The following is an 18,195-nucleotide window of genomic DNA, read 5'->3' on the forward strand; positions in this document are numbered from 1 at the left end:
AAATCTTAACTCAGTTGAACTTACCATTGAAGTAAAGCTGTATTCTTGTTACAATATGGGTTTTCTCTGTGGTTGGCAGAAGAGGTAGTTGGTGAGACACACATTTGTTTTCCTTATCTCCATCATTCCTACGGTGTCAGAGGTTGAAATTGTCATGCTGTTTGATTAGCAATGGACTAATCTGCAGGCACTCTCTCTGCCAAGTCTTCTGCAGGAGCATAGAAACATTAACCTCATTCTCTACTAGAGGGCTCCTATCCTTCTCTTTTTTCAATCAAAGTTTGTCTAATGCATTGAAAAGTGTTATTTATGCTTCCCTTCTTAAGACGCAGTGAGAAGCAGTGGTAAAATCCCTGAGGAGGCTGTGGTTGATGAGGAGGCCATCTTGAGTCTTCTGGAGAACAGCCAGACCTTCCTCCCGCTCTCCCAAACATCCAACCACTCACCTCTGTTAGGTACGTTAGACATCCTATTCAGGTCCACACACAGCTCTGGGGTCTCATTTATAAAACAGTGCGTGGGATTCATACTAAAAGTCTACGTGCAAAAAGTGTACGGAAATGGCATACGCAAAAGAAAATTCAGATTTATAAAACCTTGATCACATGACAGTCCACTTGGAAAGATTCGTATTTGGATCTGCCTCATACTCCTCCCTCTACACGCCCACAATCAACCAAAAATTGTCAATGTAAAGCACGTCATGAATATTAAATTATACTGCTGACCAATGGGTTGCCATCGTGAGTCATGCCAGAGTCACGGCCTCAAGCGATGAGATGAAGGAGCGAAACGTTCTGACACTGACATTGAGGTGTTTGTTAGTGAGGTGAAGGCGAGGAGCGATTATATGGGACAGCAGTGATGTCACTAATAAAGATAATCCACTCATACACTGCTACTGCTGCAGATAATATTGTGAGTGAGAGTGAAGACTATAGAACAGGGGTGTCCAAACTACGGCCTGCAGGCCATCTGCGGCCCGCCATCCATTTTAAATTGGAATAATTTGAAACTAACAATTTAGTGGCACTTAAATGGCACTTACTTAGGCCTATAGTACTTTGTAGTTTTGCTCTATTTTTGAAGAAATTGTGCTTTCTTGATTCTTGTTGTTCTGGGTTTGCACCCTCGGGTACCCTTGAATGCACTTATTATAAGTAGCTTTTGATAAAAGCGTCACCCTGAGCGATGCGATGTCAACAGTCTGCTCCAGGGCAGGGGGGCGTGGCAGCGTGAGTGGCCCATACCTTTGATTTTTTTCTGTATGTGGCCCTCGGGATAAAAAGTGCAATAGAAAGAACGGAGCATGGAATATAAAAAGATCCAATTCAAAGGTTAAGGCAAAACAAAAACACACACTGTCAGAATGTGGTGGAACTTTTATCTTGTGTCTCATGTGTTTTAATCATCCAAAACTGCAGGATTATTACATTCAGAGACAGCTGTGATGTCCTCAATCTATAACATTTTACAGAATTATTACCATTTGCTTGTGTTTGTACTGGGACCGACAGGTTCCGCGGGTTAATCTGTGTAATACTGGACTCAGTTCAGCACAAATATTTAACACATCGTACCTTTTTTTTGTGCAAAGACACTATATAAACTCCAAATTGATAGTATTTCTAAATAGGTGAATCCAGCCTATCCGGAAGATATCAATAAATGGGATGTCTGACAAAGACCCCTATCAGACAGAGCCTTCATTTAAGCCTTTAAGAAAAGAGCCCTAGACTAATTGTGATTTTGTTGTGCAGTAAACCAACCTATTTGTATGACAAGGTGTCATTCACAAGCTACAGCCTGAGGCCTCTAAACAGGCCGATAGGCTTTAGGTCTCTCAACTATCATTTTGACAATGTGAAAATACTATCAATGACAACCTATGAGTTGAACTTTTCACAGAGCATTCCAGCATTCAGCAACACCTCAAATGCGTACTGCTTATAGAAAATAACAGGGAAAATATGTAAGTATGTGAATACAGGGAGAACCATTCGAACAAAAAATCCAAATCTAAAGGTTTGGCAATTTTAATTAATCAATTTTATTTAGGGGCTCACTTAAAGTTGTTACTTGCAGCTTATTTATGTATGCCATGTTTTTTGTTGTCTGTGCAGACAGCAGCCAAGACCATGCCATCATCGATCTGCTGGCAGGCCTGGAGGACGATGGTTTCTCCATCGGGCAGAATTCCCAGTCTCTACCTGGTGCCAGAAGTTACAACTGCAACAGTGATGAGGAGGAGGAAAGTCCTACGTTGGACAAAGAAGAGGCAGAGCTCAGCATGATTATGTCACAACGATGGGACAACAAGGCCCCTGAGAATTCATCATTTAGGCAAGTTGTTTTGGTCAAACACATTGTTTCCTTACAAACAGCCTGCCAACTTTCTATTCTTGCTCAGGTAATGCCTTCAAGTCTTAGATTATCACAGTGTTCTGATCAGTCAAACAGAACTATGTGTAATAAATTCTGTTTTTTGACAATTCCCAAAGTGGTTTATTCCATTGAGATGGTTGCATCCTGGAAAATAGTCACTAAAGCATTTCTGACCCAGCGGTAATCCACCTGATTTTCTGATTGCCAGATCATTGATCTTGAGGGACGATCTGGCAGTCAGGCACAGTGACCCATCAACATCTTAGTGAATAACAACAACTAATCTACGGAAATTCAACTTGACTCAGTCAATAATCTGCCTTCTTTTAGCCAGTAAAACACTAGCTCTTGCTTGAGCACAGACACAAACAAGTCCATGACAAGCAGTCAGATGTAGGTTGTTCACAGGGAGCTGTACCTGTACATTGTCTAAGGGGTTCTGTCTTTTCTGTCTGCACAGGCCGTGTGTGAAGGAGGCAGAGGAAGGCTTCAGTGAGGAGCAGCAGGATTCCTCTGATGAAGACATGGAATGGAGTGGGAATAACTCTCTGTTCGCCAACCTGTCCATTCCCCAGCTCGACGGGGCAGCAGATGAGAGCAGCGGTGAGTCATCTCATGCTGAGATATGCCGACACAGTACTTAAATGTCAGTTTGCTTTGACGCTTATCTTACATCTCCTGCTGATTAATGTTCCATAAAGCATATCAGAAAGTGGATCTTACAGCAGCTGCATAAGAAAAATTTGGTTGACACCAGGTTTAAGCCATATAATCTGAAATCTTTATGACAGAGATGTGATTTAGTACTGAAACCAGTCTGCTGTTTTCAATGATCCCCTGGAGTTCAAATTATTATCAGTCAAGTGGCTTTGAAAGTTTGTTGCATTGTGAAAGCAAAATTCTTATTACACTGATATATATTTGTGTGTAACTGTCAATTGATATCTGAGTGGCAAGCAAAACATTATACAGGTCTACCGGAAGCATTTGCTAGAGGTTTTTGCTGCCAAAGGAGGTGTGACCATCTAAGGATTCTCTTACTTTTTTCACCAATACTGTTAATATTAGATGGTTGTGTTCAATAAAGACAGGACAAATTATAATGGTTTTTGTGTTATTAGCTTAAGCACATTGTTTTTGTCTAAACTTATGGCGGACAACTAGGATATTCTAAAGGGTTCACATACTTACCACTCTATTGTTATGGGCGGCTGTGGCTCATAGATAGATCATGTTGTCCATTAACCAGAGGGTCAGCAGTTCGATCTCTGTTCTGCATGCTGAAGTGTGCTTGATGTATGATAGAAAAAGTGCTGCAAATAAATTAACTATAAAAAGTGTGAAATATGGATGTACTGTAGAATACTTTGAGTGGTCATAAAGACTTTTTACCTTTACCATTTCTGTATGTAAGTTTCATGTTTTTGTAAATGTTCTTCAATGTAATGACCCTCCTGAGCCACAGCTCAATTGCACACACTGGGGCGAGTGTCTTTCACCTGTGTTTATTTCCATCCATTTTTAAATATACCCCTCCTTCTATTATTAATTTGCCCATCAGTATTACGTTTAAAAAAACATTTGTTGGAAAAATGAAATGCTGTAGTGTTTGCAGGCCTAAAGGTCAAGCAAGTTATATTCTTTGCATTAGGGCTGGGGGATATGGCCTAAAACAAATATCTCAATATTTTTATGCTATATCGCGATACACAATATATATCTCGATATTTTGAAATGTCCTCTAAATCACTGTGCTAAAGTTAATTCATAAAAGTCCACAGGAAGTGGCAGCTAGCAAACTTAAGGATTTCCGACGGTCCCTTATGCACCTCGTCAGAAGATATCAGCGGACATTTAGGTTTGAAACTCGGTGTAAATTACCTCGTTACGAGGTCAGTATAATTGTATCATCAGCTCAGCTGAGCTAAAGCCGAAATAGCCACATCATCAATACGAGGAGCTGTGTTCCTTATAATTTTGTTTATATTATATTAACTTGTGTCTTATATTTTGAATTTAAAGAGAAACTAAGTCTTAGTAAAAGAAATTGGATGTTAATCTGTTTCTTGCATCTGTTAATTGTAAATGAGACATTGCTTCTTCTCTTCTGTTGTATCCATAGATTCATCCTTAACGGAGAGTAGTCCTAGGTCCCAATCTTCTCTCATAGTCACAGAAAAGATGCTTGGGAAAAGAAATCCCTTCCCTGGGGAGACAGTCTGCCTGGAGCCATCTTCTTCGGCAAAGATCCTTCTGGAGTGCAAGCACCCTGAGCACAGACCAGTTCATATGCTGGACACAGAGCAACCTCTCGACAAGCACTTTCAATCAAAAAGCTGCCAGGACAGCAGTAGTGAATGTTCAACAGGTTTCAAGGTTAATAAAGGAATCCCCTACATCCCACCAGTCAAGCACCCTATCCCCTGCAAAATAGTCAATCACCAAGAGGTGTCTCCTATCTGTGTTAACAAAGAGGACATACGTCCCATTTACTCCTACGACAAGGAACCCTCTATAGCCTTGGATAATACAGATCTAGAAAGTTTCCCATTTGGTAATGGAAAGGTTGCCAAAAGTAGGAAGAAGTATGACAGCATAAAGAATGTAGAAACAAACTGTCTCTCCATTCTTCAGAACCATAGGACCTTCTCTCTGTGTTACTCAGAGCTGAGAAACTGCTCATTGAAGACAGATTTGGAGTTAAGCCAGAAGGACAATAAAAGCCCCATCATAAGGAACATGTCCTCAGCCCCGTCACCCATGGAGGAGGATGAGTTCCTTGATCCTCAGCAGGAAGAATTGGGCCAGGACAGTGAGGAGGGAGATGTTGGTGAACTCAAAATCAGGTACGAGGACTATCAGGAAAATAAGACGGAGAGGACTATTGTGGCCCAGCAGGAAGCACACTACAAGTTCTTTCCCAGTGTCATCCTCTCAAACTGCCTCAGTAGGAAGAAAGTTGGGAACAAAAAGTTGACTGATTCCTGCAGTAAACAACTAGAGGCCCAGCCTCGCAGGTCTAGGCTAAAAGTGACCAAAAAAAGGTTAGGAATGACGGGGCAAAAGAATACATTTAACATAGTTGAAAGCTCTACCTCTGACAGCCAGATTACCAGTAGCCTCATCTCAAACACGTCTCCTTGTTCACTTACTGTGGACGCAGAGATGCCAAATTCGGATGAAAAGTCAAACAAGGCCGAGTCACTGAAAGATGGGCTCATCACAGATGAAAAGCCAAACACAAAAGATGAACCAGAAACAAATGAGATGTGTATAGATGAAAGGACAGAGCAGTTTTCACAGCCGCCTGCCACCAACTCCATCACTGTTTCCTTATTTTCTGAGGAAAGTAGAGAAGCTGCAGAGGATGGGTTAAGCCCATCGCTTGATAAAGACACCTATACCACACCTTCAGCCCTTCCCGGGAGTAAATACACTCTGAGGGCCAAACGGAAGATGATTTATGACAGTGAGGAAGGAGAACAATCAAGTTCAATTCCTTCTAAAAATGCAGCTTCAGACAAGGGTAGCAAGCTCAAGGGCAGCAATGTCTGCAGTGGGCCAGAAGTAAAATACCAGAAACGGTGCAAGAAAGAACCCCCTGTCATCATCAAGTACATTATTATCAACAGGTTTAAAGGACAGAAAAATATGCTGGTGAAAATGTCCAAAATAAATGCTGAGGAGCAGTTGGTGTTGCTGACACCAGATAAGCTACAGCTGTACAATAAAATGGCTCCTCTCAGAGATTTTTGGCCAAGGGTGCCTGAATCCACTGCAGTCAGGTTTCCTATCATTGAGCCAAAGGCCAAGAAACAGCCCAAAAGAAAGGCAAAGGTCACCTCCACCAGTAAGAAAACCGACAGCATCTCCACTAAACCTAAAGTCAGAATGGGGAAAAGTGTTAAAAGGACTAAAGGTTGTCAGAGAGGCCCAATTATATCCTCTCTACTACCACCCAGGCCGTGTTACTGTGAGCAAGTTCATGACCAGGACATTGAGTATACAGATGTCATGGCCGAGTTGGGTTACCTCTCTGATAGATCCCCAAGCCCTACAGACTCAACTCCTCCACGTTGTTGGTCCCCAAGTGACCCTTTTATGGACAGCTCCAAGCAGCTGATAAACCCACTCAGTGACCCATCTCTTAGTTCTACTTCTCCAAATTCGAGCACTGTGTCTTCAACCAAAAGAGCACAAAATAAGTGTAGAACTGTCAGATCTAAGAAAGCTGCGGATAGTAAAAGAAAAATTTGCAAGTCAGTTACTAAGCCTCCAGAGGAACAAGAGCCCAAAAAAGAGAAACTAAGGCAAAGGAATGTTGGTGCTCCAAGGCAGAATAAAAAGACTAAAGATGTTGCTGAAGGTACAGTCAACAGTTCTACAACTACCACAAAACCTATAAGGTCTCGCAAAAAGAAGCCTGAGGAACCCAAAAGTCATGAGTTAAGTAAAGACAGCTCGCAGCTCCTTTTCCCAGAAGATGACCTGCCTCCCACTGAGAACTCCTCTCAGGAGGTCACTTCGTTTCAGCAGCCAGTGAGCACAGATTGCAACAACCAGGGCACTTCACAACCAACATCTACATCAGACTCCAAATCAGTTGATCAGTCATTAGAACCGAAAGTTGAGGACTATGAGACTTCAATAACGGAAGTAAACCAAAGCTTTGCACCACCTGTTCAGCTGAAGCAACAAAGTTGCCAGACTACTGTGGTAAAGGCAGAAGCCTCACAGGAGGAGTGCACAGCTCCTACACCTCCTCTGCTTGGTCGACTTTTACCGGAAGACAATAAAGATCCCCAACCAGCAGTAACCTCCCCACACTCAGGCCTTAAAAATGGGGAGACCCCACCACTTCATGAGAACCCTTCTGGCTTGGCTGTTCTCAAACAGCTTCTCCAGAAGAGGCAGCAAGCACAGACCCTTCCCCTACAAGTGGTTGGTACAGAGAGCCACTACACTGCCATAGCTCAAGCTGCGGCACTACTAGATCCTACAACTAAACCAACTAAAACCAGAAAAGCTCCCTCCACCTATAATCGTAAACCAAGGGTCCCAAAATCTACCACCACTAAGGATAGAAAGCCCAGAATTAGGAGAAGTAAGATGAGCAATACTCAGCCCAATATTACAGACAAGGACAGTATGTCAGATGACTACCCCCTCATTATGTCAGACCCAGGTCTGGACACCTGCAACTTAATAGAGGACAGCTTGTCACCAGAGCTCCCACACAACTATAACTTTGACATAAATGCTATTGATCAGACTGAATTCTCCAGCCCTTATAGTGGTAGCCAATTTGTCCTGACTGATAAAAACTTACCAGTGAAGTTCCTAAGTGATGTTAGCCAGGAAGCTGTATCAGCTCAGACACTGGACGTTGAGAAGAACAATGATAGGTTGTTTGGTTATGGAGATGAGCTCCAGAGGAGCTCTGATTGGCACAAAGCAAGGCCTGCCAGTCCTGACCTCTTTGATAGATCTGAGAACAGGGTGCCTGTAACTAATCACCTCACATTTCTTGACTCTGAGAGAATCAAGAGCAAAGAGTGGGACTTCTCTTTATGTAAAGCCCAAACCCTCAGCCCCTTTCAAGACTTTCACTGTGAGAGAAAAGAGCTGCTCTTCTCAGTTTTTGATCCTGTCCTGCCACTACCTTTAAGTTCAGCATCCTTTCTTGACCATGAGGGCTCACCAACAGGGGAATTTCTGGAAGGCATTGACGGACTCACCTCCACCACACCTAGTAGCTCCCCCCGATCCATCGGCTCAGTGTCCCAGGTGAGGGCAAGCCAGCTGCCACGGGGTGCAGGAGGTGGAGCCCACATTCTCAAGCCCCTCATGTCCCCTCCAAGCCGGGAAGAGATCTTAAACACTAAGCTGGACCTGGAGATATCGGAGGCTACCTTCCAGGAGCCCTTCTGCAGCGACCCGTCTGATGCTCCTGGGAAACCAATGTAAGACTATTTACACCAGCGCCACAAGCCTAAATAATCTTTATACTGTTGTGTGTGAATGAAATATGCATAGTGAAAAAAAATATCTGAAAAGCATGCTACATGTCAAAAGGAGTCCAACCAATTATTTAGATAGCTGATATCATTGATCTGTGTCCCACACATACAATTCTTTAAGAGAAAAAATTAATGGAAAATTAAGTACTGCAGATAATCTGCACCAGATTATACAAAATCTTAGATCTCAACACCATAAATACAGTATGTCTTATTTTTTACATCAAGATCCAGATGTTATTTTCTGAGAAATGTATATAGTTGTAAAGAATCCTGGATCTGTCCCTAGATTGGCACAAACATGTTATAGGCTCATCTATGGCCCATTCCCCATCTGTACCTAGTTTGATGCAAATTGGTTGAGTACTTTTTGCATAATTCTGCTGACTTAATAAACAAACAGATGTAAAAAAACATTATCGTCTTAGTAGGAGTAACATATGCCTGGTTTTATGAGGAATTAAATAACTGTATATAACTTTAATATATATACTACTATACTATAACTATTATACTATAACTAGCATACTGTGGATTTTAGTGGGTAACACAGAATTGAAACTAACATTTAGTTTGCCAACAGAAAATTATACAGGGCACCTTTAACCTTAATAACTAGAATGACACTCTAGAGTACATACCTCCACCAAGGCCAAACAGTCTCCTTATAAGACCACATTTTATTTCACTAGATCTTCACACATTTTTTTATTTGGATCTGCAGCAAACTGCAGACACTCATCAGGTATCGCTCCCCTAAATGTGCCTGGTTTCATCAACATCCATGACGCTTTCTCTGTGATAATCAAAACACTGTGTCAGATGTTTTTGGCTAAATTATATTTTAAATGATTATATGATGAATATGTTCCATGTCATTCATTTTAAAATGTTCAATAATTCTATTACAGTAATCTGATCACAGCAATTTATGAAATATAAATAGACAATCACATGCCCCTGTGTTTTCTCCAGGGAGGTTGGTGGCCGTAAACTAACGGTGGGTACCAGACTGGCAAAGGAGCTATCTGAGTTCAGTGGAGACCTGTCTTTGGAGGGCCTCCATTTCTGGAAAACAGCCTTCTCAGTCATGACACACCCTCCCACCACTATTACCTCGTCTTCCCAAGCCCAGGGAGCTGAACCCTCAGTGGGAAGTAAAGATCAGGCTGAGTCTGACCCTTCCTCAGCCAGTGACAAGAAGGTCATTCTCCTGCCTTGCAAAAACCCACCAAACCGAGAGCATGTGTGCCAATGGCTGGAAGCCAAGAAACAGTACGAGTGTTTACAAAAATGGCGGAGAGACACGGGGCTGCTGAATAACAACAGGGCTGGGTTGAAGGTTGAGGAGGAAAACCCAGAAAATTTGGTGCATCCCTCAGCTTCCTGCTCTGCAGTGAAGTTTGAGCTGTCTGGGAACCTTTCCAGCATCAGAAGTCAAAGGAGAAAGAAAAGGAGCCTGTCCCTAATCATATCTCCTATGAAGAACACAGGCTGTTTAAGTAAATCCTCAGAAGAAAGTCCAGTTTTAGAGGGAGGTGCTGTGGATTTTGAGCGGGAGGAGGAACATGGAAAAGACACTGATGACGACGATGATGATAATAAAACTTCCTCTCCAGAGTCACCAGAGCTGCCTCCATGGCAGCAGTCCTGTCAGCCCAGCCCCTCAGGCCCAGAGCAGCTCAGTGAAAACAGGGAAAGTGAAAACTCTCCAGAACGACTGTCACCGAGGCTCTCCATCTCCCTGGAGAGACTAGGAGACAACTACTGTCTCTCACCCCTTCATCATAGTAATATGGACGAGGGAAGTACAAGTCCACATCTTCTTCACAGTACCCCCTTCCTAAGAAGGAGACAGAGAAGAGAGGAAAAGTTCGAGCCAGTGTGCAGTACGCCCATATCTGAGGGTAAGAAATCTAAACCTTAATCCTCTAATGAACACAGGGCAAAGGATTGTTATCAGTGACTACTTTATACTTTTGTTCTTGATTTATTTATTTTTTTGCTCCCTTACTTGCTGCAGAGAATCCCATTTCTGAGAGACTCCAGCAGAAGAGGAGAAGCCAGACAGGCACCTTGAGAAGAGTGTTGCTGAACACACAGATACAGGTCAGGGAACAAATGTAAATTTTTCCCACCTCTCACCACAACAGCCAGTATTTCACCAGTCCAGCCTGGTCAAGGAAACCTTGTTAGAATGCCAGTGTGTAGTGTTGAGCATAGTACCCCCCCCCCCCCCCCCCCCCTTTCAGTTTGCTTTCATGAATGGAACCTCAATAGGTGTTAATTCTTTCATCTGTAAATGGATTTGTATTTATCTGTTGCGCCTGTGTTGTCTTGTTCATGTAGATATTTATCGTTGTCTTCCACAGAACCAGTTTGCTGCTTTGAATGTGCCAAAGAAAGAGACCTCTCAGATTGAAGGGCCCAGCATAGCCAACTCCTATGGCTTCAAAGTCAGCATGCAGAACTTGCAGGATGCCAAAGCTCTGCATGAGGTGAGCTGCACACAGACTCTGCTTTGTAAATGCTCTCGTATCAATATTTAGGTTTTTTGTTTGTTTTGTTTTAAGTTATTTTAAATCATGCAGAACTGGGGGTTGAAACGTTATCTAATTTGTAGAGCTAGGCATTGAATCTCAATACTTTTTGGTAGCAAAATGTGTCAAGTACTGAAATCTGAGGTCACTTGTGGTCAACTTTGTGTGTTCACTTATTCTAAATGTGGGACCATCCTTCGTAACTACAAAATCCAAGTCTGAAGAAGCAAGCTTCAGAAGGATTTTTTGTTTTCACACAACACTGTTTTCCCTCCTCAGGTCCAGTACCTAACACTGATGGGCATGGAGCTCCATGCAAGGACCCGCCGTGACCTCGAACCTGACCCTGAGTTCGACCCCATATGTGCCTTATTCTACTGCCTCAGTTCTGATGTTCCCCTGCAGAGTATAGAAAGCACCGTTCTAACTGGTGCCATTGTGGTGGACAAAGATTGTCAAAATTGTGATCAAGGTGAGGTCTTTCATTGCAGAAACCCTCAGTTGGAGCCTTTGAGTCTTTGTATTAGATTTTCCATATTTTCCTCCCTCTGCACTGAGATTCCAAAATATGTGTGTAAGCAAATTCAGCAAAGTTTAAATGTTGCTGTGAGTTATTGAGGTGTTAAATATTTTGCCTACAATGTTTCAAATTAAAATAATATGCCTGTTATCACTGACTGATGAGTCTATTTAAATCCCCTTCACAGGTGACAAACGAACAGTGCCCCTGCTGGTCAGGTCGGGCGTCTCTGGGCTTCAGGTTAAATATGCCACCGATGAGAAGATGCTGTTTCAGGAGCTGATTTCTATAATGAGGAGGTGGGTGTATTCAGTACCTTTTATTGAGTGGAACTGAGAAGGTTGCTACAGCTTTGTGAATAGACCTGATCCTCTGCTGCGTTCTAGATTGCTTCCATCCTGAATTTGATGGGGGCAAAGCCAGACACTAATGTCATTTTTTTAAACATTATTATTTATGAGAATGTGTTAAAATGCTTTATCTTTCAGTGATATAATAGGAGCATTCTGTGCAGTACTTTGATTTGAGGATATGAAAGTGAACTTCCTCTGCTTACATGTCTGTGTTCTGTCAGGTATGACCCTGACATCCTGCTGGCATACGAGGTGCAGATGCGTTCCTGGGGCTACCTGTTCCAGCGGGCGGGGGTGCTTGGTGTGAACCTATGTCAGCAGCTGTCACGTGTGCCAGGTAGGGCTTGCTGTCAAACCTGGTGCTAAGAGTTAATTTATAAGATTAAGTATCGACACAAGAGCACAATCTGTTAGTACAGTTTTCTGTGTGTGAATGTAAGTGTGTGTGTATTTGTAGCAGATGAACGGAGAGCCTCTGGCAGCACTTCTCTAATCAGCTGTCTGTCTGGCTCTGTGCGTGTCCTCAGGTGACTCCGTAGAGAACCGCTTCACTGCAGACAGGGACGAGTACGGAGCCGACACCATGACTGAGATCAACATCATCGGACGCATCACCCTCAACCTGTGGAGGGTGATGAAGACTGAGGCAGGTGTCCTGGCATGACCTCCACCCAGCTTTCACACACTGCTGTCAGCCAGCAGCAGTTGTGACTCATGACCTACTTTCTCTCATTCCTTCTTCCAGGCAGGATTTTCTTATGCCTGAACAGTGCAACAGTGTCTGTTGCTTTCGGCTCTGAGCTCACTCTATTTTTTATTGTGGCCTTAACTAAAGAAATTAGAGTTTAAAGGCTTTTCTCTAATAAATGTTTGGCCCTTGATTCCAGTCATTAGTAGATGTTTCATTTTAACGGCTCACCAAACAAAAATGTGAGGAACCACAGTCATAAAAGATTCAGACGTCCTTTTACAAACTCTACTTCATGTCACACTACAATGCATATTTTTTTTCACTTTGATTTCATCCAGTATTTTATAAAAAGTTATTACATTTAAAGTCTGATCACCACTTAAGTGTTTGATCAACATAAAAAAAAAGAGCCAAAGCCTGACTGGACTTGATAAAGTCCTGTAAAAGCGGTGCTGTCTGAAAGAAATATTCTGATATATTCTGTCATATTTTCTTTTCCAGGCGACATTGAACAACTACAGTTTTGAGAATGTGGCTTTCCATGTGCTCCACCAGCGCTTCCCCCTTTACAGCCCCCGCACACTGTCTGACTGGTTTGACCACAACACAGACTTATACAGGTTAGTGAAAGTTTTTCTTTCTTTTTTTAATTGAAGCAGTGGCCTGTGCATTGTCTCTAATAAAACACTTATATAAATTAATCAAATATAAATACACTAAGTGGTGAGTGTCTGCCACCCTGTCCAGTCCTCCTGTGCTAATTGTAACACACTGCACAGTGAACCTGCCAATGTGTGTCTCATTATAGGTGGAAGATGGTTGACCACTACGTGAGCAGAGTGCGTGGCACCATGCAGCTTCTGCAGCAGCAGGACATCATCGGCAGAACCAGTGAGCTGGCAAGGCTGTTCGGGATTCAGTTCTTCCATGTTCTGACCCGAGGATCCCAGGTACTATCACACAGACACACACACACACACACACACAGTCCTGCAGACAGGAGTGAAGTCCTTCCTGCAGATAATGACACCCCCTTTATCCTTAAACACATAAATATGAATTCGGTAGGTTTTATAAAGATCAGTGATTAGAAAAGAGCACAGGAAAGATAATCATTTGTTAATAATAATCAAGGTAAACCTTTGAAATAATGGTGATATTGAGTCATATATCGCCCAGCCCAATCTTCTGGTTAGTGGACGACTAGTCAACCACCCCAAAACAATTTATGTGATACGATGGTGACATCAGTTGATTATCAGGTTTTATCAACATTTTGCCCCACAGGGTTCAAATATCTCTGTGCTCACTGCTCCTAGTGTGAGTGTCCTCTACTTATAGGTGGGTTCTGTTCTCGTCCCTTCTACAGTACCGCGTTGAGTCCATGATGCTACGTGTGGCCAAGCCTCTGAACTACATCCCCATCACACCCAGCGTCCAGCAGCGAGCCCAGCAGAGGGCGCCTCAGTGCATACCACTTGTGATGGAGCCTGAGTCGCGCTTCTACAGTAACTCAGTGGTTGTACTGGACTTCCAGTCACTCTATCCCTCCATTGTCATCGCATACAACTACTGCTACTCCACCTGCCTGGGCCACATGGACAGTCTGGGAACGTAAGGTCTACACACCTACAGCACACTGCCTTACTTCCCTCATTATTTAAATGCAGATGTGCAGAGAGGTCTGCTGGTTTTCACTGCAAGTAAAAACATCTTCAGTTTTTTTTCACCAGGATTATTGTAGTTGCATAGCAACAGCAGGAGCCAAGAACCTCCAACATGCATAATTCTACTACTCGTACACACAAAAAAGAGGAGACATACACTGGCTCCATCTCTTTCATTTTCAGCAGAGCAGAAAGTGACAAATTAGCTCAGGGGACAGATGGAAATTGAATCTCCTCGGTTTTAAATAAATGTTTTATACAATTACTTATTTTTTCAATAGTATTTGCAACTTGCTACATTTGTTGGTAATTGTATCAACATGAATATGAATATGTAAAACATCTCTGAGCTCCACTCTACACACTATAATTTTGATAAGTGTGAGGCTGGAGCTGCTCAGTGACATGGAGAGTGACTCAGCATCACAGGGAAACTGTGCTAGAGGGCTCTTCTCAGTTGGAGGTCTTTTCCCTCCAGAATCCCCTGAAGCTGATATCAGTGCGTTAGAGGACCATGGTGGTCCCAAGCAGAGGTGGGAATTTGGCTTGCAGCAAAACTAGACTGTGTGCAGTGTTCACTCTCTCTAATGAGTGAGAGTGAACGCAGTAATAGAAATAGTAAAAGCAGTAATAGAATCATTTGAGGTGAGAGAAAAGGTTTAGAATGGGAATGTTGTGTTGTTGTCGTCTTTGACGTCATTCTCATGGTTTGTTGAGTTTCTAGTAGAAAGTCTGAGCTGGAGTTCCGGTAGCAGCGGCTCAACCTGAAACTCTGGAGTTGACTCGACTCCGTTTCCTTCCTTCGGTCGCTTATTGATGAGAAAAGAGGAAAACTATCCTATTTTGTGTTCCTAAGACTTTTTCCGTTTTGCCAAGTTATCATAAAGGGTATTGTGTATCATTTTTACTTTTGACTTTTGTACTCAAGTACAATTCAGAGCCTGTACTTTCTTACTTTTACTTGAGTAAAGATTTTGAATCGGTCATCATCAGTCTTTGTATTTGTACTTCTACTTAAGTAAAGAATGGGAGTACTTTTGCCCCCTCTGGTCCCAAGCCGTCCGCTCCAGCCCCAATAATGTCCAAAGATTGCGCCCTCAGACCTGGAGATGGCTTCTTTGAAACTGAGCGCAGTTTCACAGACACACATTAATATTTCCATGCATATACATTCTTTTTTATATATTTAAAATTTCTGATATAAATTGTCAGCATTTTCCTTGCAAGATCAGGATGAATTAAATGGTTGAAGGTTTTTGAGCCACTTATTTGAACCGTATAATGCAGATTTATTTCATTAATATAGGTAAGAAATGTCCACATCACACCAGCACTGATGTGTTTCATGATAAGACAGTCATAACATTTACTTTGCTGTTGAAGTTAACACTACCTCTATAAATGATATTGAAAGTATCTTGATCATTACAATTTTAGCCTGATTGTAATTTCATCTTGAATATTTTTCAGATTTGACCTAATCCATAAGTGATGTAAATGGATCAGTAGGTGTCTGTGTTGCCGATGCAAGTCATGTTTGGGTGATTTAGTGGTGGTTAGGTGTAGATGCTGCGGTGCTTGCCAGCAGCCACAACTAAGTTCTGTTAAAGCATTCAAATGTATTTTCTTCATGATATTCATGCATGTATGTATGTCTCTTTCTCAGGCCTGATGAGTTTAAGTTTGGCTGCGCCTCTCTGAGAGTTCCTCCTGAGCATCTCTACCAGCTTCGCAACGACATCACTGTGTCACCCAATGGCATCGCCTTCGTCAAGGTACAGCCCCTTCTGACGAGTCCTCAGCTTCCATCAAGGTCTTAATGTTGTCCTGAAAACCACTTGGCCCTATTATGCATCATGTCTCTGAGTCCTCCAGCGATGCAGATTTATTAAGCTGCAGTGAATGCTGAGCACATCAACACAAACCCCACTTCATTCTCTGCATCCCTCCATTCAAGCTTTTCTTTGATTTGCTTATTGCTCCACACTCCACACTGGCTCCTGTCCCACAGTCGCATTACCTAACAGGCACACGCACACACCACAGCACGGTGAACTCGTATTATGAGGTTATACTAAGACACAGAATGACTACAGATTCAATTAGACTTTTCTCTACAGCTGGATTTTGGCAGAATCCAGCCAGATGTTGCTAAAGCAGGCTAACCAGGTTTTGCCGTCTCCCTTTACTTACTCATTTGCTAACACCCTGAAAGTGGAGAAAGGGGGAGGAGAGAAGACAGAGGGACCAGGTACCATTGTGTAACTGTGTTCCAGCACCTTCACACTGGTTGTTATAATAATGAGGTAGATTTGTTTGTCTATGACTTAACAGTGAGTGTCATCACATTATCTGACAAATGTGACAAAAGTAACAGTTGGTAACAGTTTTATTTTCATAAAGCATTAGGTTGTGAAGACTTGTAAAGGTCAGTGACAGCAATTATGAGATTTATGTCAGAACTATATTTTTGAATCAGTTTATTGTCGTCAATCATTCCAAAAATATTTATTTTCAAAATGGATGGGCTTTGTAACCTGAGATAAGATGGAAGATTGACTGTCTGGATCATGACTTTTGATATATAGATCTATATGTCAGGGGACACAAATCAGATTGGGAGCCCGTTCCACTGCTGGATTAATGCAGCTGTACACACTCATTCACACTGACTTGGAAGGTGCCTCCAGTTGCACACATTCTCATATGTTTCATTTTCCTGTTCAGTCCTCAGTGCGTAAAGGAGTCCTTCCCAGCATGCTGGAGGAAATCCTCAACACAAGGATCATGGTGAAGCAGTCAATGAAAAGCTACAAGCAGGATAAAGCCCTCATGAAGCTGCTTGGTGCCCGACAGCTTGGACTCAAGCTCATTGCCAACGTCACCTTCGGCTACACTGCAGCCAGCTACTCTGGCCGCATGCCCAGTGTTGAGGTAAGCAACGATTGCTCCGCGAGAGTGAGGGGGAGGGAGAGAAGGATGAACCTGCAGATTCATAATATATTAATGATGCCAAGGTCTTACAAAGCTTGCATTCAAAAGAATAAACAAGGGATAGGGCAACAGATTTGTTTTGGTTATTTTTACAAATTCCAGCTTTCTGTCTAAAGCCCTTCCTGCTTATTTTAGTGTAAAGAAGCAGAGACAAATAATCGGGGCCATAGTTGAACCAGTGTTTCCCAAATCTTTTCCCACAAGATTTGTTCATTGGGTTCTTGTCATCTGTCATTTCCAGGTTGGAGACAGCATCGTTCACAAAGCCAGAGAAACCCTGGAGAGAGCCATCAAACTGGTCAATGAAACCAAGAAATGGGGAGCGCGTGTTGTGTATGGTGACACAGACAGGTAGGCAGCATTAATACTTCCTTTTAATACTACAATTCTGATTCACTGACACTCCACTGTCTCTCGACGTGTATTTACACAGTAAGCAGTTCTGTTCATGTGTCACTATTTTCACTGATGGCACCGGAACTGTGTTTTAATGCAGCGCCAACATTTTCAGTTATCAGACAATACAGTGTTTGCTGTTATCAGTCTCTGTACCGTTTTAACAAGTAGTTCAAAGGTCCAAATCCATTCTCTGTATCACAATGGCTGCAGCTACCACATTCACATGGCTTTGAGTTTTTTATTCTTGCTGTGATGTTTTAAACTGTGAGAATAAACTTTTTGTCTCTGTTTGCACATCAGTAATGAAACTAAATTGGATTGTCAGGAAAACAGAAAGAGATCTGTGCCCACATTTATCAAGTGTCTCACAGGAATCTGTCTACCTGACACGCTTAATGTCAAACTTCTTCATATTTTCAGTAATGTCTTCACTGCATGTGTTCAGGCACAATATTGAGTGCAGGTCATCTGCATTTTTGCAGCAATCATGCCCACCAGCGCATGTGCCATATGCTTCTCTAACCACTTCAGATGCACATGTCAATTTGATGGAGAGTCTCAGCTAATCAAGTTTAAATTGTTACCCTGAATGTCATATTGTGAAAGTCTTGTGGCTCTTTGTACAG

The 18,195-nt window shown here is 42.4% G+C and overlaps 1 protein-coding gene across 1 annotated transcript in view; it reads left to right on the forward strand.

Moving 5' to 3' along the window:
- Positions 1-18,195, forward strand: part of rev3l (REV3 like, DNA directed polymerase zeta catalytic subunit) — a 63,432-nt gene that overhangs the window by 38,474 nt on the left and 6,763 nt on the right. Inside the window, exons 10-26 of the mRNA XM_061091301.1 lie at positions 327-455; positions 2,124-2,343; positions 2,846-2,988; positions 4,508-8,348; positions 9,381-10,312; positions 10,429-10,514; positions 10,778-10,903; positions 11,225-11,417; positions 11,653-11,764; positions 12,040-12,155; positions 12,346-12,464; positions 13,011-13,129; positions 13,318-13,459; positions 13,879-14,123; positions 15,843-15,951; positions 16,904-17,110; positions 17,412-17,521. Of these exons, the coding sequence (XP_060947284.1) occupies positions 327-455; positions 2,124-2,343; positions 2,846-2,988; positions 4,508-8,348; positions 9,381-10,312; positions 10,429-10,514; positions 10,778-10,903; positions 11,225-11,417; positions 11,653-11,764; positions 12,040-12,155; positions 12,346-12,464; positions 13,011-13,129; positions 13,318-13,459; positions 13,879-14,123; positions 15,843-15,951; positions 16,904-17,110; positions 17,412-17,521 (6,949 nt within the window). The remainder of the gene's footprint in view (positions 1-326; positions 456-2,123; positions 2,344-2,845; positions 2,989-4,507; positions 8,349-9,380; positions 10,313-10,428; positions 10,515-10,777; positions 10,904-11,224; positions 11,418-11,652; positions 11,765-12,039; positions 12,156-12,345; positions 12,465-13,010; positions 13,130-13,317; positions 13,460-13,878; positions 14,124-15,842; positions 15,952-16,903; positions 17,111-17,411; positions 17,522-18,195) is intronic.

The sequence above is a fragment of the Limanda limanda genome, chromosome 18 (genome assembly GCF_963576545.1).
Source record: "Limanda limanda chromosome 18, fLimLim1.1, whole genome shotgun sequence".
Taxonomy (NCBI): Eukaryota; Metazoa; Chordata; class Actinopteri; order Pleuronectiformes; family Pleuronectidae; genus Limanda; species Limanda limanda.